Below are 26,152 nucleotides of genomic sequence, written 5' to 3' on the forward strand. Positions count from 1 at the left end.
AGAAGGAAAACAGCCTGTTTTGAAACATAACACAGTGCCTAACTTTAAAGACACTATAGGATGACAAAATAATCTTTTTTATTAATACAATCATGCAGGTTAATTCATATCAATGCTACAAAAAGATAGAAGTTGTAAAAAATTGAGATCCAGAAAGGTTCACCTAAATGTTTAAAAGCCACTAACTTTGATTTTTCTTTTTTTTCAATTAAGGAAGGAGGTTTGATTAATCACATAAAATCTCAACAAATGATTGACGTTGATTAGACCTAGCATCTTGTTTCTGGGTTACTCAGAGAATGATTATAGCTTAATTTAGCTCATTGAGGTTTCATTTCCACCTCTAATCAAGCACACCTACTTCCCATAATCAGAACAAAAGTAGTATTGGAACAAAGACAATTATTGAATTCTTTATTTAAGCTTTATTTCCCCGGTAAAGAAGTAGTGGATGAAGAGAGCTATTACCACTAACGCAGAGGCACAAGTCAGAGATTCTGAGCTGTTAAGAGTCTCCTTACCAGGGGACAGCTCACTGACGGTGGAGTTGATGCTTGAGCTCCGGGTAATATTCTGAAGCCTGGGTGTGATCCTCTGAGGGTGTGGGCTGGTGAAGAGCTGTTTGGGCGTCTGGCCGAACTCCAGGATCTGCGTCAGCATCGCTATTCTCTGATCTGTGTCCTCAATGCTTCCAAGACGGACAAAGAAAGAATTGATAAAAGTGATAATCTAGCAGATTTATCTGGAAGAATGAATAATTCTGGTCTGATTTTCTTTCACACCTGTCACAGTCAATCCCGCCTTCATAGGTCAAATGGTGAAACACTAAAACAAAACAAGATAAAAGATTAAACTTTATATTTAACAGTTTGAGTTGAAAGCGAGCTAAAAACTGTGGCTCTGGTACCATTCTGAGCTGCCACAGCTTCACTGCCTTTCTGTTTGAAGCCAAACACCAAGTCAATCCATTCATGAAGGTGTTCTGATACGTACTGGCTCTCCAGAGCCATCTTCTGCTTTTTAAGAAAATCACTTGCATCTGTGAAAAAAAAAAAAAAAACACCAAAAAGAAAAAAAATTAATAGAGTTTTAAACATATCTTCAGGCCTTTTTTAGGATAGATATAATAATAATATTTATGTTAAAGGTATAGAGGATGATCTTTGATTTCTGGGTGGATCATCTAAATAAGTGGTCCTCCTAACATAAGGCTGTTCTACGTGCTTGTCCTATTAGCTACAATTTTCTGTGCATGCGCACATTCAGGTGTATATGTGTGGTGAGCAACGGATTCAGACGGTCATCGCAAAGCATTATGGGACAGTGGCGACTAATAACAGTGGTGACTAATAACAAAGATGGCGCAGGCAGCACGAGGTGGAGGAGTTACGTGACCAACTGGGAGCAAAAAATAGTGATCTGTCCGAACGGTCAATTAACTGCGTTCGATATAAAGTCCACTATATAGTCCACGCTCTATATAGAGGGATTTAGGGGTTAGGGTGGACGTTCGGATGCAGTAAGGTTGTATGAGCTATGAGAACAGCAACTTTTAAAAAGCGTGTGCATAAGGGGAAATGGGCTCCTTCATGCTGTCGCACGCATTTAATAGGCGTTCTCTCTCAAAAGCGGGTACAGGGTTGTGCATGTCCATTTATTTTATTTATTTTTTAAGTGGAGAGGGCAGGTCTTTTCAAAAATTTGCAAAAATCCTCCATTATACCTAAAAACAAAAAAATATTTGTAGAGTAATGAATGTGAAAAAAAAAAAAACATGGACTGCAAAAACAAACAGATGGAACTTTTGTACAGACTGGATGTGGAACAAAGTCAGAATTAATTTACTGCTGCCAGATCGACCTTATAAATAAGAACTAGTTCCTAACTTTCTTAACTGGTTAAATAAAATATTTTCCCTCATTCATTCTGGAGATAACTTCATAAAAACTCCAGGCTCTTCCAGACTATAAAGGATGTCTTTTTAACACAGTTTTACAGGAAGCTCACCTGAGGCCCACGGAGGAAGAACAACATCACCAACTAAGGTTCCATTCTGCCTTCGGCCCAAATCAAGATTCAACTTGTTTTCCAGGAAGCTGGAATCACTTCCATAAAACTCTGGGATCAGCTGAAATACCAAGAACACAAATAAAACATACATTTATATAATATACTTCTCCACAGATGTTGGATGAAGAGGCTTCAGCATGTTTGTCAAAGTGCTTCCTTAATCATTTCTCTAATTCTTTAAAATGGCCGAACAAAACAGTTCAATCCATACATCTCTGGTATACAACTCCATATTTAAGGTTTCCCAGTACCACAAACTCTAGACTAAACCGAATTCTTAAGACAAAATCTTATCCAGTTTGCCTTGATTTGATCCCTACTTTGGTGGTTTTAACGATAACATTACTTTCTGAAACAAAGTTTGGTCTGATGCTCAATCACAACAATTTGCATGCAACCATGGTTAAATCAGGTGTACACAGAAGTTTTTTCTGTTTCTCTGTTGATCATAATCACCTCTGTTTGCCGTACCTATACGGCAAACACTTTTAGCGTTTACCTCTTTAAAGTCAGTTGCTCCCTCTAAGCAGTTTTTCCATGTTTCATTGATGCTGTAAGAAATAAAAAGCACCAATAAGACACAAATATTGTGTCTTGAAAAATATGAAGGTCTTCTTTAATTTCACATATAAACTATTGTATTATTTTTCAAAAGTAAATAGACATTACCAATGTTAGTTGGAAATTTGAAAATAACAGCATTTTAATAGTAGTTAATAAAGGAAATCAGGATACAGAAGAGTGGGGTTTTTTGGCAGTTAAGTAAGTTGGTAAAAATCTTACCTGTTGAACATGCGGTCTGCGTGGTCATATCGGCCATTCTGCAGACACAGCATGTGCTCTGGAGCTACAGAGCGAGGGAAGCTTCATTTACATGTGATCCAAATCTATACATCTGATTTTATGTTTACCAAACAGATACCATTTATTAAAAGGGTGGTAACTGCATCATCGTATATCTGTATGCAAAAGCTGACAATCCAAGTTTAGTGCTGCAGCGTACCGACTCTGACCAGGTAAAACAGGACGTATCCGGGCGATGAGTAGTGACTTCCGTAGATGAAGCGGGGTTCCGGCATGCCTCTGTACCGGGTCTGTAAGAAAGGAGCAGCAGAGGTTGCAGAGGAGTGTCTCTCTCCACATAGCAAGAGCTTAAAAACAGAACTGCTTCAGCATCTCACCAGGAGTCTGTCAAGCCGCTCTTGATTCAAGGCCCCAATGGGTTTACTCAGGTCTCTGAATGTGGCTGCTTTTGATAAGTCTGGTAAATTATATAAAAAAAAGTCCTGAATAAGAACCTCTGCTACATCTGCAGTTTTTCCACACATCCTCCTGCTGTTTTTTTGGCCTGTAACACACAGACTGACCCACCTAAGTGCGTGCTGGTGTAGTCTGCTATGACCCAGGGGAAGACGGGGTACTGAGAGAGGTCGTTGCAGCTGCGGTCAGCCAGGTTATTCAAATGGAGGAGATACTCATAGTTGCTGAGATGCCCTCTTTGCCACTGCAGCATGTAACTCTCTGCTGTGTGCTCCTTAACATGGTTCTCTATTTAAAAAACGAAAACAAAAACAGATCTGATTCATTTTTTAAACTTTTAACACCAACAATAAAGAATGTACCAAAACAGTCTTCATTTGTATTTTAAAGCAAATAATAAATTCTACCATTTTCAAATCCTTTAATCCTGTATTTTTAAATCTTTTCTGTATTATAAATCCCTCACACTCCACTGTTGAAGTTTTAAACTCATAGGATGTTTTCCTAATGCATTAATGCATAATAACACAGTAGTAGAAGAAATTCTTGAGAGGAAAAAAAATATTGAGTAGTGTTCATTAAAGTGGATATTCACTCATACTAAAGCTAGGTAAAACTTGTAAAATGGTTTGACTTCCCTTTCACTTAACAGCAGGGTTCAGGTTTAAAGGTGTCATCACCCAGAATTGTACTTCTTTTCTTTAAACTTGTGTTTTGGTGTTAAAAACCTGCCAAAATATGTGAAGTGACTGCAAAAGTGGATTTTTTTTGTTGTTGCGTGTGTGTGAGGGGAATGTGTTCACAAAAGAAAAGCTCACAAGGGCGCATTCCCTAAAAGCTTGATTTTTTTATATGTATTAATGTCATTCATTGGTGCTTATAATACTAACTTAATTACAGAGATGGGAAGTAACGAAGTACAAATGCTTCGTTACTGTACCCAAGTAGATTTTTCTGATATTTTTACTTTACTTTACTACTTATTTTTATGATGACTTTTTACTTCTACTCCTTACATTTTTACAGAAATATCTGTACTTTCTACTCCCTACATTTAAAAAAATTGGCTCGTTACTTTAGTTTTGAATCATTTCAATGGAGTTACCGTTATTATTTTTCACGTCATCAATACCAAATTCAATCTAATTGGATGGGAATCTACGTTGCATTTGACGCACCACTACAAGATGAATCGACAGATTCATTCGCGGCAAATCATTGCAGCTTGGTGGCGGTGGCGTTAGCATAGTAGCATGGACGACGAGATGATTAAAAATGAGCACAACGGAGATCTAGTCCTATTGGCAGACATCCATTTAAAATGTAGGCAACGGCATGAAAAAAGTGGTTTCTACTTTTACTTTTATACTTTAAGTAAATTTACAAGCCTGTACTTTGGTACTTTAACTTGAGTAAAGAAGTTTAATCAGTACTTCCACTTTTACCAGAGTATTTTTTAACACAAGTATCTGTACTTTTACTCAAGTACGGAAAGTAAGTACTTTTGCCATCTCTGCTTAATTAACTGAAAAAAAAACATCAAAGTTGGGGGATCATTAAGGGAACCGCATATAAACATTGGAAAATTTCAGGACATGTGCGGCATACGTGAGAACATTAAATATTTCTTCTACCTTTAATCATGCATCTAAGTTTTCAATTAAAAAAAAAACAATTTCTAGTAGAGATTTTTTCTTTGAAATAAAGCAATACTGAAGTAACTATGGATAGAATTTCAGTGCTGATTCTTTTTGGCAGCATCCCACGCCTGCACTTGGTTATATTTCTCTACTCCACCATGCAAACAGTCTCCAAACCTATTCAAATTGACATCTGGTCCAAACCCCTCTTCAGGTACATCCAGATATTATGTCATTTTTAGCTTTTTTATAAACGTCTTAGTTATATTGGATCATATCACATAACCCTACAAAACATAGGGAGTTATTAGTGAGCCCTGAATGGGGCTGAAAGATATTGCCATATTAAAAATTGCGATTATTTTTAACCAAAACTGTAATTTTCCTTTGCACTGAATACTAGCTTAAGTATGTTATTTTAGGATGCTAGTTTTTTGTGATCTTGAAGGCTTGCTTTTCCATAGTGCATTGTTGCAGGACTTTATTAGCCCTGAATGTTTTTCTTAAAAGAGAGACCTCTGTTGTGCAACCTTCCTTATGCTTCAGAGTTATGAAGGTTACGGGAGACTGTTGCTCACAAATGAGCCACAATCTGCAGAAAGTCATGCAGCTCCTTCATCACTGCTGCAGTGGCCTTCCTCTAACCAGTTTCTGTTTGTTTTTGTTTTTTTGTTTTAGTTATCTCATTGCTGTTATGGTTTTTCTCCATCTATCAACACTTCTCACTGTGCCATAGTGTACATAGATTGCTGTCAATTGTTTTATGGACACCTTTTTCCATCTGTCAAACTATATCTTAACCTAAAGAGTACATCTGACTGAATTTCTGCAAACTTCACTACTTGGATCAATTAAAACTTCAGATAAAAGTGGAAATTCCTCAACAGACTTGTTTCGTAATATAAATTTCTACAAAACTGCATGGGAAAAAAAAAACAACAACTTTGAAAAGATTTCTTGTGGTATCAGTCTTTTAATCATTAAAAGCTGGTACTTCAACCAGAGCATGTGCTCTTTTCAGAATAACTGGACAATCTTTTCAACATTTACTCTACTATTTAGGCACGCGTGAGTTTTCTTACCCAGGAAGGTAGCGATGTAGTAGTAGATTTCATCTCTGTCGGCTGGGTCGTAGAACTTCAGGTAGATGTCTGAGCAAAGGTTATTCTCACTACAGAACACCTCCAGCCCCTAAACAAACACACAGTTCATCCAACAGCAGAAACAGATGCACGTTAAACATCACTGTTGTTAAAGGTGATGTTTACAGGAGGATTTCTGAACCTTCAAAGAAGCTCACCAAAGGTTTGAGACCATGCCTTCTTTTGTAGATTCTCCTGACTTCATTCAGTCTGATTTGGATCACATGCTGCTGAAAAAACTTGATGTTACTAGTGTTCGTGTGAAATTAGCTAAAAGAGCTGCTGACATCCTCCTCTTAATGGCGACTACTGTGTCTGTGGACTTACCGGATGTCCATTAAGAGGCTGGAAGTAAAGGTTTTCATTTGTAACGCAGACATGGCCGGGATTGGACACAAGAGGCGTCACCATCTCTACAGCACACTCCATGTGGGGATTCTCTGCAACACTCTGAAAACTTTACAGCAGAGCAGTGGTATATTCCATCACGGTTAAACCACAATACTGGCTACTAAAAGGAATAAAACCAATGAAAAATGCATGTAATCTCTATAATATAGGCTTTTACTCACCAGTTCTTATCAAATGACGTCCTTGCCAGTCTGGACTGCAGATTAGCAGCAATCTAAAAATGTATAAACAGAAATTTTAGAGTAAATATGTGTTGCTGGGAAGCAAATAATCAATTTTTAAATGTTACATTTATTATCTAACAGGCTTTAGAGATATGAGACGGGGTTAGGTAATGATCAACTCACCATGGCAGTCTGGTCTCCTAGTTTGTCCAGACAGGAAGCCCTGTGGAGCTACAAGATTTAGGAGAAAAAAAGGACAATAAAAGTCAAAAATATATTTAAAAAAAGACACAAGCCCACAGATAAAGAGCAGATTAAACAATTTCACCAAATTTATTTGACGAAATAAAAAGAAAATCAAAGTAGGATTCAACCAGGTTCAATATTTAACATGTGAATACATTCCTGGCCTACTGAGAACAACATTACCACAGAACAAGAACATTTCGGTTGTTCTTTGTTTTGCCACCAGGCCCCAAGTGTTTATTATTGTTACTTTGACTGCGACAGTATGAGAAAAGAAGCCGAGCAAATAGGTGTGCTCACCATCTGATTCCACCATTTTGGAAAAAAAGTAAAGAGATCCCTCCATCGCCCTAACAATGTTTACCTAAGGCAGCGATTAATTGGCACATTAACAACTTTATGGCACAGTTTTATGACACTTTGAGGAACAGCTAGAATTCAATGTCTTTAACACACATCTTGTTAAATAAAAGCATAGAAGTGTGTTGCCAGTGCTTATAAAAGGTAACCTGATTTGTCTCTGTTATCTGGTTAAATTAATATTACACATCTTAAACACTAGTATTGAGATTCACCGGTTTTACTACCCTGAGTCTGTATTTGACCACTTCTTTTCTACAGGCTTTACTAAGGTCATCCTGAATCACTTCTGGTTTTTCAAATGTTTTTTATTACAATTTTGTTTGTACTGGGGGGCTTGGTATTCCTGCAATTTGACAAACAGAGTACTTCTCACTGATTGGCCCTAAGATGAATAGAAAAAAGGTTTTTAATAGGTCCCGATCCAATCAGTCCAATATCAGTCAGAATAAAAAAATATATAAAAACTTGAATTTTATCCGCCTGTGTCTAAATCTCTGATATTTGCTCCAGCATTTATTCTTCTTTAGCATTTCTATCTACCGGTGCTTGTATCCCACAGCTGAGATTAAAACTTGGCATACACAAGTTTCTTCTATATATATATATATTTTTTTTTAGATTTTATTTAATTGTAAATCATTTTTGCTGTCTAGGCTTTGAGTTTATGTAACCTACTGATTAATTTTAAATGCGTCAGTTATTCTTATTGTTCTCTAAGTAATACCACTTGATCAAGCCTTCTCTAACATTCAACAATATTAAATAAGTAATAAAAGCATGTATGTTTCAAGCTAATCATATCAGCTGAACAGCAGTATTAGCAAATACTCACTGCTCCAATATCTGTATTCTATCTGAAATTAAAAATTCGCATCAGGACACTCCTACTTTTCCCCAAAGAAGTTAATACTTAGACCAACTCCATTAAATCCATTGTGTGAAGCTGACATTGTCAATAGTTTCCATCTGGTGTCCATCAGGAACATTTAGGCTTCCTATTTGGATTGTAAATCTTTGACTTTTTTTTGTTTAGGTTTGTTCTTAAGGCTTCTCCTCTGTTAAACAAAGTCTCGGCAGATTTTCTTGTCCAAGGTTCTGACAAAAAGTAGTGTTTCTTTCTTGGATTAAATTAAATATGGGAGGCAGCTGTTGAAAACCTTTGTTGATGAGGTACTCATCTCTATGCTGGATGGATGTTTTAGGTCCTACGTCTTCTAAGGAATAACAGTTTAATGCCCTCTTACTTAAATTACTGAAATAAGTTTTTGTGAATTGGTGCTGTTTATATATAGAGCTCATTTTTAAATTTGTCCACGTTGCTGTCGCTCTACTTATCTGATACATGTTAACCAATTTATCCTGCTTTAGCTTCCTTTTGATTTGCTGTTCATTTCTAATTTTAACATTCCTTTGTTTTTAACGTCTTAATAATATCGTTGCTTTTATCTAGCTAGACTGATAAATCCATATTAATGCTCTATGAAACATGTACGGTAAAGATTAGCTTTCTTCTTCAAATAACTACTTTCAAGATACAAATAACTTTATCAATTTAAAATCAGATTTAAAAATATTAAAAAAGCCACATACCTGCATTAATGTCTGAACCACATCTTCTGTTTTACTCCAAGTTTCTAATTCAAAGGTTAATTTTTTTGATCCCTGCCAAAGTGAGAAGGCAAGTTTATTTAAGGTTATGCATGTTATTGTTGTAGAAACAGAAACTAAAAGAGACAGAAAAACTGTAGCCATTGCATTAGTTTATAATTATATGGATCAAACAGCAAGCTCAGAGAGATAAACAGTTTTTAACAACGGCAATTAAAACTACTGGGAGGAGCACATCTTCTCCTCAGCTCCAGCTGACTCACCCTTTCATTTCTGTAAGGCGCTATGACGTTGCTTTCCTTGATGAAAATCACCTGAGGAAAAAAACGGAAAATGGATTAGCTGCTTTTAGTCAGTAGAGCGCTTGGACTCAGAAAGAAAAAAAGAAATGCAGCCACAGAAAGTCTCACCTGTTCACATGAAACTGTGATGACCGGAGGTTTAGGACTGAGAAAACAAAAAACATAAATATCTGATGGGTTTCAAAGACTTTTGAAGCTTTAGTTTTGCTTGAGAAAGCAAAGTCGTTGGGCTATTAGCTAGTTCTGGGACAAATAATCCCCAAGCTGAATTGGCTAAACAGGACAAACGCAAAAAAATAAAGACTTTGGAAACAGATCAGATTTGGGTCACGGTGTAAAAAAATTCAAAAACAGAACAGAAAGCAGTGTTGCAAAACAACTGGCAGTAAAGGAACCGGTTTGACAAAACAACAAATATTCAGTGTTTAGAAATGAAAGGACACTCACTCATTGAACGGATTGTTTTCTTTCTCCACAGACTCAATGTTCTGACAGTCTCGCAGAGGAACCTGCACAGACATCATGAACCAGTTTGAATACACTATAAAAACTGACACAGAAATATTTTTACTGCTTTTTTGCATAAATGATCCCACTGTGGGATCATTAAAGTTTATCATATGTCAATCAGCGATTTGCATGAAGAAGAAAAAAACAGACCATTATGAGAACAGTCGTGAATTATTGAAACGATTATATATTACTTCTAATTTTGTTGTTGGCTTGTAAGAAAGCAATAACCAGAGGATGGCGAAATGATTTGTTTCCAAATGTGGATGACTGACTTAATGTAATGCTAACCATTTATATGGAAAAACTAACCGCATCTATTAGACTGGAAATTGAGAAATTTAAAAATATCAAAAGTATATAAAGCAACATAGAATAGATTTAGTTTAGGGGCTTATTGGGAAGGCTGGATGTTTATTTAATGGAGGAAACACAAGAATGAGGAAAGGACATTTATAATATAAGGAATGTCGCACTGGAAAAACGATCTAGAAGTAGGTAAAACATTTCTTAAATCAAGTGTATTTACCCTTAATTTGATTAGGTAAATGAGATAGTTTTGCCAAAGTAATAGGTATTTTAACTCTTAACCCTTTTTAGGGCAGTTAGTGAAATACTTCGAAATTCAATTTTCAAGCCAATAGTGTTATTGGAATCCAGGACAAGACATTTACCTTTTACCTTTGTACATTAAAAAAATATGGATATTTCAAGGCAGAAATTAATGACAATATAATAATAAGAAATGCCAACTTTCCCGAATATATTAAGAAAAATAACAAAAGTACTTTTATAAGAAATTCATGAAAAACACTGTGAGAGGAAAAGAAACACTTTTTTTTTTTTGGTCCAACATAACCTTAGAGCCATTAATGCCGATACTGGCACTTACATTTTTTAGTTTATAAACCTAAATATAATTGTTAACTAGGCTTATTAAGTTTTTAACTTTACTTTTTAAAAAATTTTTTGACTTGTTAACTTTTTTATACCAACTTAATTTACAGTAGATACTATATCATTCAAGGGCTCATCTAAATGGTCAAATGCCAAAATAAGATGTGCAGACATGTAGCAGCATCTTTGCTGAATGGCTGGATATAGATCTTGTACTTCTAGAACTCACTGAGGGACGGGGGGGAACTCTAATTGTAAAGAGTATACAAGTGATAAAAAACGCTAACTTGCCCTATAAAGGGTTAAAATACGATAATTTGATAACATGCACTTGAAATAAGACAATTTAATTGTGTTTTCTTATTTTAAAGGTAAATTGTCTTGTTCCATTGGCAAAATGTATCTCTTACCTTCTCAATCCAAGAACAAATGCACTTATTTTAAGAAAAAATTACTTATCTAGATTTTGATTTTTTTCCAGTGCATAAGAGTTATTTATACCACATCCCTGTTCAAAGCTACAATTTCACTTAAATTATTTCCTTTTCTCTTTGTTTTGCTAACGTTTTATGTTCAAAACCTAATGTATCATTATAGAGGCACACAAGGAAAACCTGTTGTGACAATCTTAACGTATTGGCTCTGCATTACCTTATTAGTTTGTAAATTTAATCTGTGAAGGACAATAAAATATAAATCAATATATGAAAAAAAGAATTATAAACTTGACTTTCTTAGCTTTCAAAAACCCAATCCTTTCATGATTCCAAGGTAAAAGTGTTAAGAAGGTGCCATTATGCTAAATCTAAGTGCAGTTTAATAATCTGTATTAAGTGAAGGATTAGAAATGCATTTCAAATATCAACACAAACCTTTAGGATCGGCTCTGAATGACTGTCAGGCTCAAATATGATAGATCTGGAGCAAACCTTAATGGACCCTCGGGTTTTTCTGGAAAGAAGAAAAAAGCAGCACTGTTTCTACTTTGTATCAAATAAAACTACAGTAAAAAAATGGAATAAATCTCAGAGAAATAATAGAACTGTTGGTAAAAGTATAAAGAATCAAAATTTCTAAGATCAGGTTTTATTTACTTTCATTTCACTTTTAAAAGATGAAACATTTCCTTATCATTTCATAAAATACATAACAGCTTTTTGGGGGAGGCTTTAGTGGAGGGCAGGAACATAGTTGCTTGTTTTAGGTTGTTTTCTAAGAATAAGGGTAATTATTTACTTAAGATGTGACATCATGAACTCCAGAAAACAGTAAATGAACAGCAGAAAGGCTGTTTGTATAAAGTAAGCAAACTTTAGGACAAGGAAGGAGGCCGAGCAAACCTAAAACAGAACAATGTGATCATGTCCACTGCACAGCTGGAGGAGTTGTGCTTTTTAATGTGTTTAAGTTGATCAGTGCTGTTAACATTAACTCTGAGAGCGAAAATCATTCATTTTCCAAAATGAAGGAAAGTAGAGTTAAGCTCAGCTTTCAAACAGACTCACTATGTTAATATTTATTGATTGTTTAATATTAATTTCTTTTTAGTTTTTTAATCATATAATATTTGAACCGATCCTTTAACAGGTTCAAGCCAGAACTGTGTTTTAAATGATAAAAGTAGTGAAACATCAGAGCTCACGTCTTCAAAATTTCAGGCTAAAGTCTGATAAAGTCTTTTCATCATGCGAAGCAGGTGTTCAGATTTAGTTTCATGCTGTAGCTTACTTCTCTTTTCTTGAATTGCTGATCAGGTGGTAACCAGTGTGCTGCTCAAAGTAATATTCCTCCAGGTCCAGCAACAAGAGAGAAAACCTGCAGGAAAACAACAAAAAACAAATGAATTAGACCACTGAAAACAGACTATATGCGTTAGAGTCTTAATGTCACAGAGAGTGACAGAAAGAAAAAAAACAAAACAGGAATACTCAATTGGTTAATGAGAGAAACCTTTGGCAGCACAGTGTCTCACAAACATGGTTGTTGACAGAACAACTAGTAGTGTGCTCCATAAATCTGGTTCTTATGCTGAAGTTATCATAGGGAAACTATTGTTGAAAGAAAGTCATTAGAATCTAAATGTGTGGCGGAAATAGGGGAGGAGGTGGCCTAGTGGTTAGCGCTTAGGTCTTGGAGGTTCTGAGTTCTAGTCCCTCACACTGCGGACTGCTAGTCTGGGTCCCTGAGCAAGACCCTTAACCCCAGACTGCTCCCCGGGCACCGCACAATGGCAGCCCACTGCTCGCCAAGGGGATGGGTTAAATGCAGAGAGTTCGTTGCTCTGTACTTATGACAGTGTAATGACAATTAAAAAAAAAGAAAAGTTGAAAACTAACACTTCACATCACCCTGGACTCAACATGTCTTAGGTGAAAAACAGCAGTGATATTCATGCTGTGGGAATACTTGGAAAATGGATGAATAAACACAGGAAAATCAAATAAAATAAATGTTAAAGACTAAAGAAAACAAAAGTAAAAGGCTAAAAAGACTGAAGAGAGAAGTTAACCATCCAGCTGGACAATAACGTCAAACATACACCCTAAAGAAAAACAACTGAAAGGTTTAAACTAAAGCTCAAAACTAGATGTAAATCAAATGAATCTGTGACAAGATTTGAAACGTGCTAGCTGCAGTCATTCAGTTTGACTGAGGCTAAGCAGGTTTGCAAAGAAGTCTGGCCAAATATCTTAGTCGGGTCGGGCCGTAAGAAGCTGGTGGAGAAATATCCCTAAGGACCTGCAGCTGGAAATGCAGCAAGAAGATCACAAAGTAATGATTCATGAAAACTGGACACCCAGTATATGCAGGCTAAACTTTTGAGTTCTGGGTTTTTAAAACTACATTTAAAACACTGTGTTTTATAATTTATGCACAGCTTCAAAATGAACCCTCGCACAAAATCCTGATCTAATTGAAGTGTGTGTTGTAACACCGAAAGTGTGAAAAAAGGAGTGTGAATACTTTCGCAAAACACCATAAATAAACTTAAAACTATCCATGGCTCTAGGTAAAGTTTATTATTATCTTTTAATCTTCTGACATGTTTTCTCAGCAGTGATTCTTACCAGATTCCTCCCATATAAGCTGAAAATAATGATAAAAAAACGTTTGAGTCAGTGTTAAAAAAAAGACAAATATGGAGGTTGTGTTGAACATCTGGTCACATTTGGATGAATCTATAGCAAACAATTATTAAAACAATCAAATTATTTGAATTATTTCCCAACAAACAGCATCCCGGTTCACTGATGACATCAAAGTTTGTTGTTTTTTTGTTTTTTTCCCTACTAACCAGATGCTGTTTGCTCAGAGTGCTCACACTAAACAAACAGAGGCTGTCTGTCACAGAGGCTTTACCATCTAATTCATCTCACATGTTTCCCATAAAGAGAATCCCTCTCAGAAAATAAGATTTATTTTAAGAAGAACGAAAAACGCTTCATAAACCACATTAACAGAGTTTTTCTTAAAACGTCCCCAATCAAAACTGAAAAACAGCTTCCAAGCTTGGTCAGCCTGGACAGAGAGCACCTCTAAGCTTCAATCTTCAATTATTGTCGTAGATTTAAGCTGGGTTTAGATTTGGCCTTTGACTTGACCTTCTCAAACTCAAGTCCTAGCTTTTGTCCTGCAACGTTTAGATAAAAGTTTAACAAGCCTGAATCAAATGACCTCTTTAGCACACAGTAACATTCATCCTCCATCAGGTCATTTTTAGCTGATTCAGACTTATTGAAAAGGAGTCACATCAAAAAGTGGAATGTAACAGATTAAAGGCTCTGATCTGAGCCACTCTGTCGCTCTGGCTGGATTTTAATTGCCGTTTTCCTTCTGGAAGGCATCCTGTCCAGCTGAAGGGAAGCAAGAACAACAATTTAGTCATCTCTATTTTCTTGGAGCTGACTGAATCCTATTTACTTAGTTGAATGTGCATCATAAACATTTAAAAGATCAACTGAAGGGGCAATAAACCAGCTAGTGCTGAAACAATTAATCGGATTAATTGTGATTCATTGATAATTAAAATAATCGTAAACTAATTTAGTATTTAGTAAGCACTTGATCGTTAACTGGAGTATAGAGAGTTTAAAACATGCCTTTAGCTGACAGAGAAACCACTAAGAGCAGCAATTATACCAAAATTTAAACATTTCTATATATATATTTAAAAAAAATAGCATTTAAGAAAAAAAAAAAAAACTTTTTTTGTATCTGTCAATATGCTCTATCCAGAACTCCTGGTGTAGAAAAGTTATAGAACTGTAAAAAATCTTCATTAAGGAAGGTTTGGCTAAGCGATTAATAATTGAAAAAATAATCAATAGTTTAAATCGATTTGCAAATTATTCATTAGTTGCAGTCCTAATACCAACTGACTTTTGTTTCATGAGGCATATACCAGAGGCATAGACCAGTATCAGGCATTGCAGGCTAACAAAAGATCTCAACGACTCCCCATTCCTAAGGGGCGGACCTGTTCTTCCAGTTCAATATGCATGATTTCTGTTTTGGTCCACTCTATAAAGAAGAGGTCACGGATAAGCGCACTAGGATCAGGATCCAGACCCATCTGCTCGCTAATCCAGACCCAACCTGATTTCAAACATTTATAAATTACTGCATGTTTTCCGACAGCAGTGTCTAATTTCACTTGTGTCGCTTCTCCTGTTCGTACGGTAAAGCCCTCCATGACCAAGCTGCACGTGATGCTAATTAGCCAATGAGCTGTGTCAGTCAGTGCTAGCTACTTTTAGACACAGCAGGCCAACCTGTGGCAAGCCTGGCGATGAGAAAGAGAGAGAAGATGAGAAAAAGTGAAAGAAAGCGTGGAGTGCTGGAAGAACTGCAGTGAACTGTTGAAAGAAAAGTGACATCAAAGATGACCCTGCACATTTTGAGTACGTTTGCCTCAACCTGCTGCTGTGAAGCAGGATTCTCCACCATGAATATAATCAAAAATAAATTGATCCAGGCTCAAAATGAGCACCTTGATATGTGCTGATAAACCAGACTAAAAGGGAGAATAAATGTGTAATTTAGTCTGGCCCCGATGAATGAGACATCGGAAGATTGTTGATGAGAACAACCCCTTGTTTTTCAAACCATGTCTGTGCCTATTGGCCAACGCTCTGACCAATGAGCGCAACTGACTGACGTAGGAAGCGCGACGGAAAGCTGGTGGGGGAGTGTAAACAAACAGCCTGTCTGTAAAATGGCGAATACATCCTTCTTAAAAATGAATGAGCGTAGAGCCTCTCCCTGCTCACGTTTCAACCAAAACCCCAAGTCTAATCCTTCCAAAACTGATTCCAAAGCTGANCTGTGAAGCAGGATTCTCCACCATGAATATAATCAAAAATAAATTGATCCAGGCTCAAAATGAGCACCTTGATATGTGCTGATAAACCAGACTAAAAGGGAGAATAAATGTGTAATTTAGTCTGGCCCCGATGAATGAGACATCGGAAGATTGTTGATGAGAACAACCCCTTGTTTTTCAAACCATGTCTGTGCCTATTGGCCAACGCTCTGACCAATGAGCGCAACTGACTGACGTAGGAAGCGCGACGGAAAGCTGGTGGGGGAGTGTAAACAAACAGCCTGTCGGTAAAATGACGTATACATCCTTCTTAAAAATGAATGAGCGTAGAGCCTCTCCCTGCTCACGTTTCAACCAAAACCCCAAGTCTAATCCTTCCAAAACTGATTCCAAAGCTGAATCAAACGAGAACCGTTCAATAGTTGTTGCTATCTTCCTTGTTGTGCTTTCTCCAGTGTTGGGCAGTTTTGTTGTCACGCCCTCAAAACTTCCTCCTCTTTGCATCCAGGAATTCAAAACACATCTCTGGGTTGTGATTGGCCCGCCAGTTCTAGGGCCCGGGGCATTGATCGAGGCTAGACCAGTCGCAGGCGAAAACGATTTGGGCCGCTGGTGGGTGTGGCTAGTTTACTAGGCTAGGAGAATATCTTTGTGGCTATCAAACCTAGGTTTAAAGCCTTGCAGGGCAGCCTAACATCCAAAAATTAATCAACACAATAAATGGTCAGTTCAGGTTTTTTATAAAATATGTGAATCAGGAAATTGTCTATACACCAAACTGAAATATTGTTCTCAACTTAAAAAAAAACAAACACTTAGATTATAATATATATAATCCTTCCTGGGACCTCCTCACAGCTGTATGGGGTTCCATTTGTGCCAAAAATATGTTCATGCGTCTTCTGATGAAGTCTTCTGGCGAAGACGCATGAACATATTTTTGGCACAAATGGAACCCCATAGTCCACAGCTTATAACTGCCATTGATTGACGTATTAAGTTGGGGAAATATGATGTCGGTCTGCGTTTGATGTCTAGCTTTTGTCTATCTAAAAAAATAAATAAATAAAGCTACCCCTAATGGATAAAAATTCCTCTTCAAGGTGTCCAAAGCGAGAGTGACCTACTATGACCTCAGCTCTTATTAAAGAGGTCAAGCAGAGATGATTGTTGAGTTTAATTATAGAACAGAGTACAAGTATTATTGTTTTTTTTTTAGATGCGGCAGATTTCATGTCTGCCCCGGATCAGTCTAAACCGTAAACAGCAGCTTCAGGGGCTTCAATAATGAGAAGCACCCCTCAGCTGTCAGTGAAGCTTTCACTAGCCTGTAAATAAATGACATTCAGCCGCAGTGAAAGCAAACACCCCGCTGGGGGCTTTTTTAATGCGCAGCTGCAACGGATATAAAAAAAAAAAAAGCCACGAGCTGACCTCCCAGACGGACACAGTAATAAAAGAGGAAACTAACCGTTCTTTGGTTCGCTCTTGCGTCTTAAAAAAAGCCATGTCGGCGGCGGCGGCACCGCATCCTCTTTAGAAACTCAACACGGGGCAGCAACAAAAGCAGCAGCTCTGTCAACACGGAAGCTAGTCTGACGTCACGTGACCAACTGTCAGATTAGGATCTTGACGAAGAGCCTTCACTCTGATTTATTTTCTTCTTTTTTTCCCGAGGTCAGCGATACGTCCCCCTGTCTCTGTGTTACAGATTCTCTCTAAATGTTTAATAAGAAAGAGACGAGTAATTTCAACAGCTTAGTAAAGAAAGGTTTTTTTATTTGTTAGTTAGTTTCATCGTAATTTTTAATCATTATTTCTCCACTATTCACAAACTGTTATGAATGAAATCTAGGATTTTATGGACAATTAAATAAATAAAACAACGGTGTGTAATTGTATATGACTGTTTTGTATATGCTATAAACAGACAAAGTCAAACAAATCAAGAACAAGTATTTTGTTATCATTTCCTAAAAGTAAATATCAATTAACAATTAAAAAATAATAATATCTATCCCTGTTGGATGATGAAGATCTGTGTTACAGATTTTCTCTCAATATTTAATAAGAAAGACACGAGTCATTTCAACAGTTTAGTCAATAAACGTTATTTTTATTTTTATTTTTTTGTTAATTAGTTTCACCGTAATTTGTCATGGATTAAATCTAGGAATATTTTTTAATTTTTTTATAAACAGTCAAAATAAAGTCAAACAAATCAAAAACATATCATTATCATATCCTAAAAGCAAATATCAATTAATAATAAAAAATGATAATATATATATTCTTGTCGACCCAGCAGGTTGGTTCCCGGCGAGAGCTTGATCCTGGCCATTATAGACGATCTTTGTTGTATCGACGTGTCGTCAGTGAGGGAAGTTTCCTGGATTGAAAAGCTTCTGTTTTGAAAGGCGCTGCATTGAGTGAAATGTTGGATCTTTCATAGAAATCATGTCCCTGCTGCAGCGCGTCTGTGGAGCATCATGCACTGGAGGAGCCATATCTCTGGCCTCGCCTTCAGCTTCATTTTCGTTGTATCATATTTCACCAACAAGGTGAGTCTTGAAGGTATGAAGTCCTACATAATCTAGAAGCATCTACAGCAAGGATCTAATTTAAGTCCCAAGGAAAATAAGGTGGGAGGTTGTTTCTTTAATGCAAACAAAAAGCACCTTGAATAAAAAGGAACACAGCTGAAAGGGCAGAAATAGGCTTGTTGAGCCATAGAAGAGATGATTTTAGGTTAGGTTCTTAAAAACAGAGGAATGATGGAGAGCTAGTGGAAAACTGAAGACAGACTAAAGGTGTTTATCAGATAAGACAAACATTTATCATTATGATCTACATGGAAAATGCCATTTATGAAGGATAAGTAACAGTGCTTATAACCTTCAATACACTTAGCTCACTGTGAAGCATGGTGGTGGCAGCATCATGATAAGGCGCTCCTTTTCCTTCAGCAGGGAAAGGGAAGCTGCTGAATTAATGGGAATATTGATTGAACAAAAAAAAAAAAGAAGGAGTATGAATACTTTTATAAGGCGCTGTAAGAATGCTGGTACTATCCCTGTCAAAACGCTAACCTAACATTTAATTCATTTGCAGTTCGTCCTGTCTGTGTTGAAGTTCACCTTTCCAACTTTATTTCAAGGGTGAGTAGCTGGGGGGGGGAAGCAGTTCTAGACAGGGGACATCAGGGGCCATTGCCCCTGTAGGCTAATTCTGGCCCCTCCATTGAAGATATAATAAAAAAAAAAAAAAAACTGGTATGCAGTGGAACAGATATTTTCCTTTACAGTTCTGTTGTATCATAATTTAAAATGGAAGGTAGTAGTTTCAGTCCTATTGAGATAGAATCACATTTTTTTTATCTGCTAAATGTTATTTTTTGAACTGAAAAAAAAAATACTGTAATTTCTTACAGCTGAATTTCTCATTCTACCTAAATCGTGATTAAAACTGATCATTTCCATTTAGAATAAGTCAGAAATATGCACTATTTCTGCATTATAAATGTACATTGACCTAATATTCAAAATAATCTTTCTATTGTATCTTTTAGTAGATATTTGGTAACTATTTTAGCAACTCTTTTCCCCATTGTAAGGTATTCTTATTTTTAGGTAAAGTAAAACTGACAGTTTAAGGGCAATAATACAATATTTTAAATGGAACAACATAAAATGTAAATAAATAAAAAATCATGTGGAAATGGCAGTTCAATCAGTGCAGAGTCACAAGTAGCTCTTCAGTTCTGCAGCTCTATTGATCTAATAGCTATTATCCTTTTTTTTGTTTCATTCTTTTCTTTGTGCCCATTAATCCCCCCATTACTATATATGATCTGGGACCGCCCTGTAGGTACTGCCTGCTTTCTCAATCCTAAAGTAACAAAGATGCTTTTTTCTCAGATGGCAGACCTTTATTGGAGCCGTCCTGCTCCTGCTGTCTGGGAAGCTGGGATGGGTGGAGCTGAATCCCATCCCGAGGTACTCCTCTCTAACGATTTACTGTATGGTTATGCCTGCCTGCTTTACAGACATAAGAGTCGTCCCTTTTGTGTTGCAGAGCTGCTGCTCTCTCCTGGCTTCCAGGATCACTCCTGTTTGTAGGAAACATATATGCAGGTTCCAGGGCCTTATCACGCATAGTGAGTAACAGCCACATTTAGTGTCTGTAAGTAAATATTGGGGTTTTTCACAGTTTTTTTTTTCTTTTGCACAGGACATTCCCTTTTTCTTCACGCTTCAGAATTCCTCTCATGTAGTTAGCTACATAATCGCCTGTGCCTTTCACAGAGAGGTAAGTGCATTAACTGCCTGCTATTGGTGTCATATAACCAGCCCTGTGCACCAGCAGCATTCTGTTAGAGCAACAGACTGCAGCTCATCTTCTAGCTTCCCATGCAGGCTGTGAAAATCAGATCATTTAAAAGGGAAAAAAACAATTTGGAGAAGTTAAATTCATTGCACTGCTATTGATACCTCTTCTTATTGTTACATTACAAACCCAATCGCAAAATAAAAATTTCCCTTAAAAAAACAAAAAACAAATGAAGTGCAAAAATATTTTTTATCTACTATAAATTAAAAAAGTTAATTAATATGAGTTAGTAGCTTACTTACCAGGTTTAAGGCAAAGACCACTTGTGATTTAGAAACTTTAGTTGCTGCACATTTCACCATGTTCAAAAAGTTTTATCTGGATCCATACCGCTGTTAGAATCATTAACATTTTTTCTATCTGCAGTATTTTCTGCCCTTTTTATGTAAACAAAAAGTACCTCTTCTCACATTATAATACAGTTATTATATCTCAAGAAACATGGACCTCTTATGTAGGGGTGAAGAAAAAAAACCTATTTGAGCTCAAATCGCATTTCTAACATTTAAAGATTCAGAATCGATTCTTATGGAAGCCCGTTCCCGCCACTCTGTAAAAAAAGAAAAAAAAAATGTATCTCATAATGAGATAGTAACTCAATATAATGAGATACTATCTCATTATAATGAGATTCTATCTCATTATATTGAGTTGCTATCTCATTATAATGAGATAATTTTTTTTTCTTTTTTTACAGAGTGGCGGGAACGGGCTTCCATAGATTCTCCATACATTCTCTTTTGTTTTTTTGGGTGCGGATGTGCCTTATCAGGCACCGTAGTGTTTGGCCAAACCAATGAGCAGCGTGAGCTATGCACAGGCATGCAAGCGTTAGCCTAGCAGGCTACAGAGTGGTGTGTAGTGTTGTGTGAACTACTGTGTTTGTTGCTGCTAAAGTATGGAGGACGAAGAAAAAGAAATCCAACCACCTGGACAGTCTTTAAAAGCGACCATTTGGAAACACTTTGGATTTGACCTTTTTACCGAGTAAGAAAGGGCTTGACATGACTCATGCGATTTGCAGAGATTGCAACGGTAAAGTTAAGTATTTCGGGAGTACTTCAAATCCCCGTTCTCATCTCGAAAGACATCAGCCAGAGTTGTTGATAGAGTTTACCTGGATTTAAAAAAATCGAATTGTGACCCCAAGAATCGATTCTAAATCGAATCGTGGGAATCCCAAAGATTCACAGCCCTACTCTTATGTATAATGTGTTGTTCTCTCTCTTCCAACAGAAGAAACAGTGGCTTAAAGTCATCAGGTAAGTTTTTTTTTTCTTAGGATGGTGTTCCCTTTTGGACATTTTGTCTTACCATAAGTACCCCTCTCAGTCAAAACTGGTGATTGTCTTGTATTGATGAAAGTTGAACAAACAATAACTGATTATAAAATAAAAAGTACTTCATCTTTTAATTTGAACATTTAATTCTTAGGCATTTTATGCTTTCCATCTCAAATTAAAAAAAACAACATAAATATGTTGATAAACTATAATATGAAGCTAGTAAGGAATCCAAATGAATACAAAATAAAATTGTATTATAAACCCACAGTTAAAAAATCAGAGCTCCTTCCCTATAATCACATTTAAACTTGATAAAGTGATAAATGCCTTTTGGTTGAAAAAAAGCTTGTTTAATTGGGTCCTCACAAAGTAGGGCAACTGGAGTAATGCTGACCTTTCACAGTCTGGAGGCAAAGGTTTATCACAGATGTGATCAGAGGATGGATGAAAGAGATGTGTGTGTGTTCAGTAGAACCATAGTAAAGGATTTTATTTATTTGATATCTGTGAAATCACTTTATTCTTCATGGATACGTTTAAAAAAGATCAGCTGTGGATATGTGATATGATTATTTAACGAGGGTCTCCTAGTTTGTTTCTCACAGGACTGAGGCATCTTTGATTTTGTTCATTTCAAAAAGGCTTTATTGATCCGCAAGAGAAATTAAACTTCTCAAAAGAAAGAGAAGATAACTTTTCTTGAGACTGTCTGTGCCTGATCTAGATATTTAAAATGTCAATGAACTTATATAAATGTATGGGGTTTTTCTTTTTTTGTTTGTTTTAAACAAATGTTGAAACTCATGAATATCTGTATTTTAAACATCCTTCCTCCTCCAGCCTTTTCCTCTTGCTGCTGTCGGCCGTCAACCTTCCCCTGTATGACCCCCAGGTAACAGTTCTCCATGAACTGGTGGATTTATGTTGTCACCGCCACATTTCTTGTTACTTTCCCTCCTTTCTTCACAGTTTGACCAAAGTGGCTACCTTTGGGCTCTGCTCCATCTCTCCTGTGTTGGTAGGTTCTGGTAGCATCCAAGGAGCCTTTCTGATGGAAGATGTTGCCTGAAGCACCTCATTATCTGTCTTTTTCAGGGGCATACAGAGTGTTTAAAGTTCAACACAAGTCCACCAATCTGAGGTCGGTATAACATTTTATAAAGAAAGGGAATTAAATGGTAAAAAGAAAGTATGACAAAAAAAATTACCATGGGGAACAAAAAAAGTGTGGAAAAATATTTTAAGTTGACTCATTTCCTAGATGTTTACCGCTCCCTCTGCATGCTAATTATGATTTTACTATAAAAGTGAAATCAACGAAAAGTAAAAACTAGTGTCAGTGCAAAGTGGGCGGGGTTTTGAGGGCGTGACGACAAAGCTGAGCGACGCTGGAGAAAGCACAACAGGGAAGATGGAAACAACTATTGAACAGTTCTCCTTTGACTCAGCTTTGGAATCAGTTTTGGAAGGATTAGACTTGGGGTTTCCATTTAAACGAGAGCAGGAAGAGGCTCTACGCTCATTCATTTTTAAGGACGTATTCTCCGTTTTACCGACAGGCTGTTTGTTTACACTCCCCCACCAGCTTTCTGTCGCGCTTTCTACGTCACAGTCAGTTGCGCTCATTGGTCAGAGCTTCGGCCAATAGGCACAGACATGGTTTGAAAAACAACAGATTGTTCTCATCAACAATCTTCCACTGTCTCATTCATCGGGGCCAGATTAAATTACACATTTAATCTCACATTTAGTCTGGTTTAACAGGCTAGCCGTCCTATTCTTATTAACCCCAACTACACCTTTAATCAAATCGCCCTCCACAGCTGCCAATCGACTTAATTGGGAGTGACACTCAATAGTTAGGGGTAGAGAGTAGGGGGCGGTTTGGGATTGGGCCTCCGTCTTTACAGCTACATTGGATGGCAGTTGAGAATGAAGAGTCTAATTCAATGCAACACCCTCACAATTGGATATCAATTGTTTTTTAAGTTTTTTTGTTGTTTATTTTCCATCTGGATTCCTTTTCCTTTTAAACTCAAAAGCCCCGGGTCACAAACTGACAGCTGGATGTTCTTCATGGTCCCATTAAATCACAGCAATCAGTCCTTTTTAGAGATCTTTTAGTCTTTTTATTCCACAGATCCAGCAGTGAACAGACCTCAGTGTGTCCATTGAAACTGAGCCAAAAACATGCAGATAATCATAGTTTATTCATGTTTTCACAAAGGGGCTGGCTGTTTTACGGATGGTTCTGATAGCTTGTATATCACATAAAATATGATTGTATATGATCAGATCAGAGATGAGGGATCTGGAGTCAACAATTCATCTCAGTGTCCTGTATTTGTTCCGTCCACCAACTAAACCAGGTGAGTCTGCACAGGTTCAACTCATCTACTTAAGGGGGATGTGCAGAACAAATACATGACAGAGATGACTTTTTGACTCTAGATTCCACATATCTGCATCAGGATATTTTTTGGTCTCCAAAAAGATTGAGAGCAGATATCTAAAAAGTATGGGAAAAAATGTGATGGTTCAGACGTGATGGTTCTCTGTGGGCCACCATTTTATGAACTTCTAGATTCATAATTAATTTTTTTAAGCTTCTGTTCAGAGCTTTGATTCTTATTTATATACAGGAACAATCGGCTTTGTCTAGGATTTCCTTTATTTTTTATTGTTGCATCAATATTTAAAAGAAAAATTGTGGAAGAAAAAAAATTTCTTTTTGATTGATGTTTTTTTTTTTAGTGACATTGAACAGCAATGCGTCAACTACTTATTCAGGTAAGAACACATTTGGATGATCGTTTCATATCAGAGCCCATTTCATACCCTTATCGTTTAAGTAAAGACACTGATTTACTGCAATTTGAATGATGTCAAAGTTATTGGGTACATAGCTTCAATTCTTTCGAGAAGCTGAAGGAGTAGGAACATCAAAGGTGGAAGATGACGGATGGTAGGGATGATTTAGAGCAGGATAGCTACAAGGAAAAGGAAGGCTGAATATGGTAGGGAGACATGCTATGAGATCTATCAGAGATATTTAGCAGGTGAATCCTCAATGGATGCATAATCAGCTTTATTTGACTCCATTTAAAGCCTTGATTCTCTCTGAACAACAGCGTGCTGCTGCTGGGTCTGGCTGCTCATCCAACAGGTACGTCTAAACACATCAGCGGACCCATTCATCCTGTTTGATATGTGCATTTTTACATCAGGAAGCTTTGCTTTACCCTATAGGTGACTTCACAGGTGTCTTGGAGTTCCCCTCTCTGCATTCCCACTCCTTTCACTGCGGCTGCTGCGCCAGGTGAGCGTCCCTAATGTCTATATAGCTTTAAGCTTCCTAGTTGGATCTAATGTGGACTGTAATGGGTTTCTGTCTTTGCAGCGCTTTGCTGGGTTTTTTGTTACTGCTTTCCACTGTCAGGTTAAAACGTGGGCTCTCCCTGGAGCACTTCAGGGTTTGGGCTTTTCTATCGAAGGTAAAAAATAATAAATAATCGGATAAATAAAAATAAACTGTTTTGAAATAAGAGTTTGTTTTCTACCATTTTTTTCCCAGGTTACTGCGGTGTTCCTTTCTCCTTTGGTTTTCTACACAGACATCAACTCCATGTCTCTGCTTTGGTAAGACCAGTTATTTAATTTTTACATCTATTAAAGTATATATTATCTTATTTATACATTAAAGTAAAGAAAAACACTTCCTATTGAATAGTTTCAAACCAATTCTGTTTCCTCTTTGAACAGTGTGATGGTCAGTCATGTTGGAGAAGCGCTGCTGCTGTATTCAGACAGAGACTCTCCTCTGTAAAACGAAAGAAAAAAGCTGCACTTCTTACTGAAAGAGATTGTATTTTTTCTATTTCATTTATTTTAACAATCTGAATAAAGATCTATCTATGTAGCTCATGGGTTGATTAATCATTCAGCTACAAGAATTTCCTTCAAAAATGAAAAATGTTTGGACCCTTGACTATATTAATTGAATTTAATTAAATATCCGACACATTTCCAACGTGTTAAACCTCTTCATTTTATTTACATCATCTACAAGTAGCACAAAGTCTTTACAGTCTTACAACCACTGTGATAAGAGAAAGTCACGCCATGTGGTTGTGTTAAAGTGTGTCTCCATGTTTCCTAAGCCGTAATGGCAGCAACATATCTGCGCTCTGCACAGCTTATCTAAACTAATCTGTAGTAATGAATTAGCTCTGCTTCTGGCTTCGCTTTGGGGAGAATAAAGCGTTAAAGGGCTGCCTTCTTCGTGAACGTCCCTGAGGGCTCTTCTCCTCCTTGATGTAACCTAGAAGAGAGGTCAAAGAAAGCTCTAAAGGTTACCGTCACCCCTTTTAGTCGGGTTGAATTCTGTTAAATAACCAAGAGACAATGAGAGGAGTGCAGTTTTACTGGCACAGATCTTTCCCCCCTCCCTCACTTGTTACTTTAATTAAGCTGTTTCCTCACAAATACAGTTTAGGAATTTATAAACGTGAGATTTTGTTTATTGCATGTTTTTCTTTACG

At 36.9% G+C, this 26,152-nt stretch overlaps 3 protein-coding genes across 5 annotated transcripts in view; 1 reads left to right on the forward strand and 2 right to left on the reverse strand.

Moving 5' to 3' along the window:
• The window catches only part of nsmaf (neutral sphingomyelinase activation associated factor), a 28,309-nt gene extending 10,751 nt beyond the window's left edge, over nt 1-17,558 (reverse strand). The window contains exons 1-21 of the mRNA XM_015394923.1: nt 17,408-17,558; nt 12,342-12,428; nt 11,486-11,564; nt 9,654-9,715; nt 9,315-9,351; nt 9,168-9,218; nt 8,887-8,958; nt 6,871-6,918; nt 6,685-6,737; nt 6,440-6,569; nt 6,271-6,342; nt 6,053-6,161; nt 3,442-3,618; nt 3,252-3,331; nt 3,074-3,164; nt 2,854-2,917; nt 2,570-2,621; nt 2,008-2,128; nt 908-1,039; nt 783-825; nt 522-688 (exon numbers count right to left, since the gene is read on the reverse strand). Of these exons, the coding sequence (XP_015250409.1) occupies nt 522-688; nt 783-825; nt 908-1,039; nt 2,008-2,128; nt 2,570-2,621; nt 2,854-2,917; nt 3,074-3,164; nt 3,252-3,331; nt 3,442-3,618; nt 6,053-6,161; nt 6,271-6,342; nt 6,440-6,569; nt 6,685-6,737; nt 6,871-6,918; nt 8,887-8,958; nt 9,168-9,218; nt 9,315-9,351; nt 9,654-9,715; nt 11,486-11,564; nt 12,342-12,428; nt 17,408-17,445 (1,765 nt within the window). The 5' untranslated portion in view covers nt 17,446-17,558. The remainder of the gene's footprint in view (nt 1-521; nt 689-782; nt 826-907; nt 1,040-2,007; nt 2,129-2,569; nt 2,622-2,853; nt 2,918-3,073; nt 3,165-3,251; nt 3,332-3,441; nt 3,619-6,052; nt 6,162-6,270; nt 6,343-6,439; nt 6,570-6,684; nt 6,738-6,870; nt 6,919-8,886; nt 8,959-9,167; nt 9,219-9,314; nt 9,352-9,653; nt 9,716-11,485; nt 11,565-12,341; nt 12,429-17,407) is intronic.
• Nucleotides 17,559-18,316: 758 nt separating this feature from the next.
• On the forward strand, nt 18,317-25,511 carry tmem241 (transmembrane protein 241). Its single transcript, XM_015394918.1, has 15 exons — nt 18,317-18,497; nt 19,048-19,094; nt 19,854-19,931; nt 20,011-20,092; nt 20,167-20,244; nt 21,562-21,587; nt 22,452-22,503; nt 22,581-22,629; nt 22,707-22,752; nt 24,366-24,401; nt 24,743-24,777; nt 24,861-24,930; nt 25,012-25,105; nt 25,186-25,250; nt 25,374-25,511. Exons 1-15 carry the CDS (start codon nt 18,426-18,428, stop codon nt 25,435-25,437), a joined length of 894 nt encoding a protein of 297 aa, XP_015250404.1. The 5' UTR covers nt 18,317-18,425; the 3' UTR covers nt 25,438-25,511.
• A 125-nt stretch (nt 25,512-25,636) lies between these two features.
• The window catches only part of rbbp8 (retinoblastoma binding protein 8), a 10,446-nt gene continuing 9,930 nt past the window's right edge, over nt 25,637-26,152 (reverse strand). For all 3 annotated transcript variants that reach the window (XM_015394914.1, XM_015394912.1, XM_015394913.1), the window contains exon 19: nt 25,637-25,932. In XM_015394914.1, the coding sequence (XP_015250400.1) occupies nt 25,835-25,932 (98 nt within the window). In that variant the 3' untranslated portion in view covers nt 25,637-25,834. The remainder of the gene's footprint in view (nt 25,933-26,152) is intronic.

Source organism: Cyprinodon variegatus, unplaced genomic scaffold, assembly GCF_000732505.1.
Source record: "Cyprinodon variegatus isolate N-32 unplaced genomic scaffold, C_variegatus-1.0 Scaffold714, whole genome shotgun sequence".
Classification (NCBI taxonomy): domain Eukaryota; kingdom Metazoa; phylum Chordata; class Actinopteri; order Cyprinodontiformes; family Cyprinodontidae; genus Cyprinodon; species Cyprinodon variegatus.

What these genes read in the sequence shown, in the direction of transcription:
- tmem241 (XM_015394918.1), top strand. Translation starts at nt 18,426, where the DNA reads ATGCACTGGAGGAGCCATATCTCTGGCCTCGCCTTCAGCTTCATTTTC. An exon ending in GAGCTGAATCCCATCCCGAG is followed by an intron (nt 19,932 to 20,010) that starts GTACTCCTCTCT and finishes TTTGTGTTGCAG; the next exon opens with AGCTGCTGCTCTCTCCTGGC. An exon ending in CACAAGTCCACCAATCTGAG is followed by an intron (nt 22,753 to 24,365) that starts GTCGGTATAACA and finishes TTTTTTTTTTAG; the next exon opens with TGACATTGAACAGCAATGCG.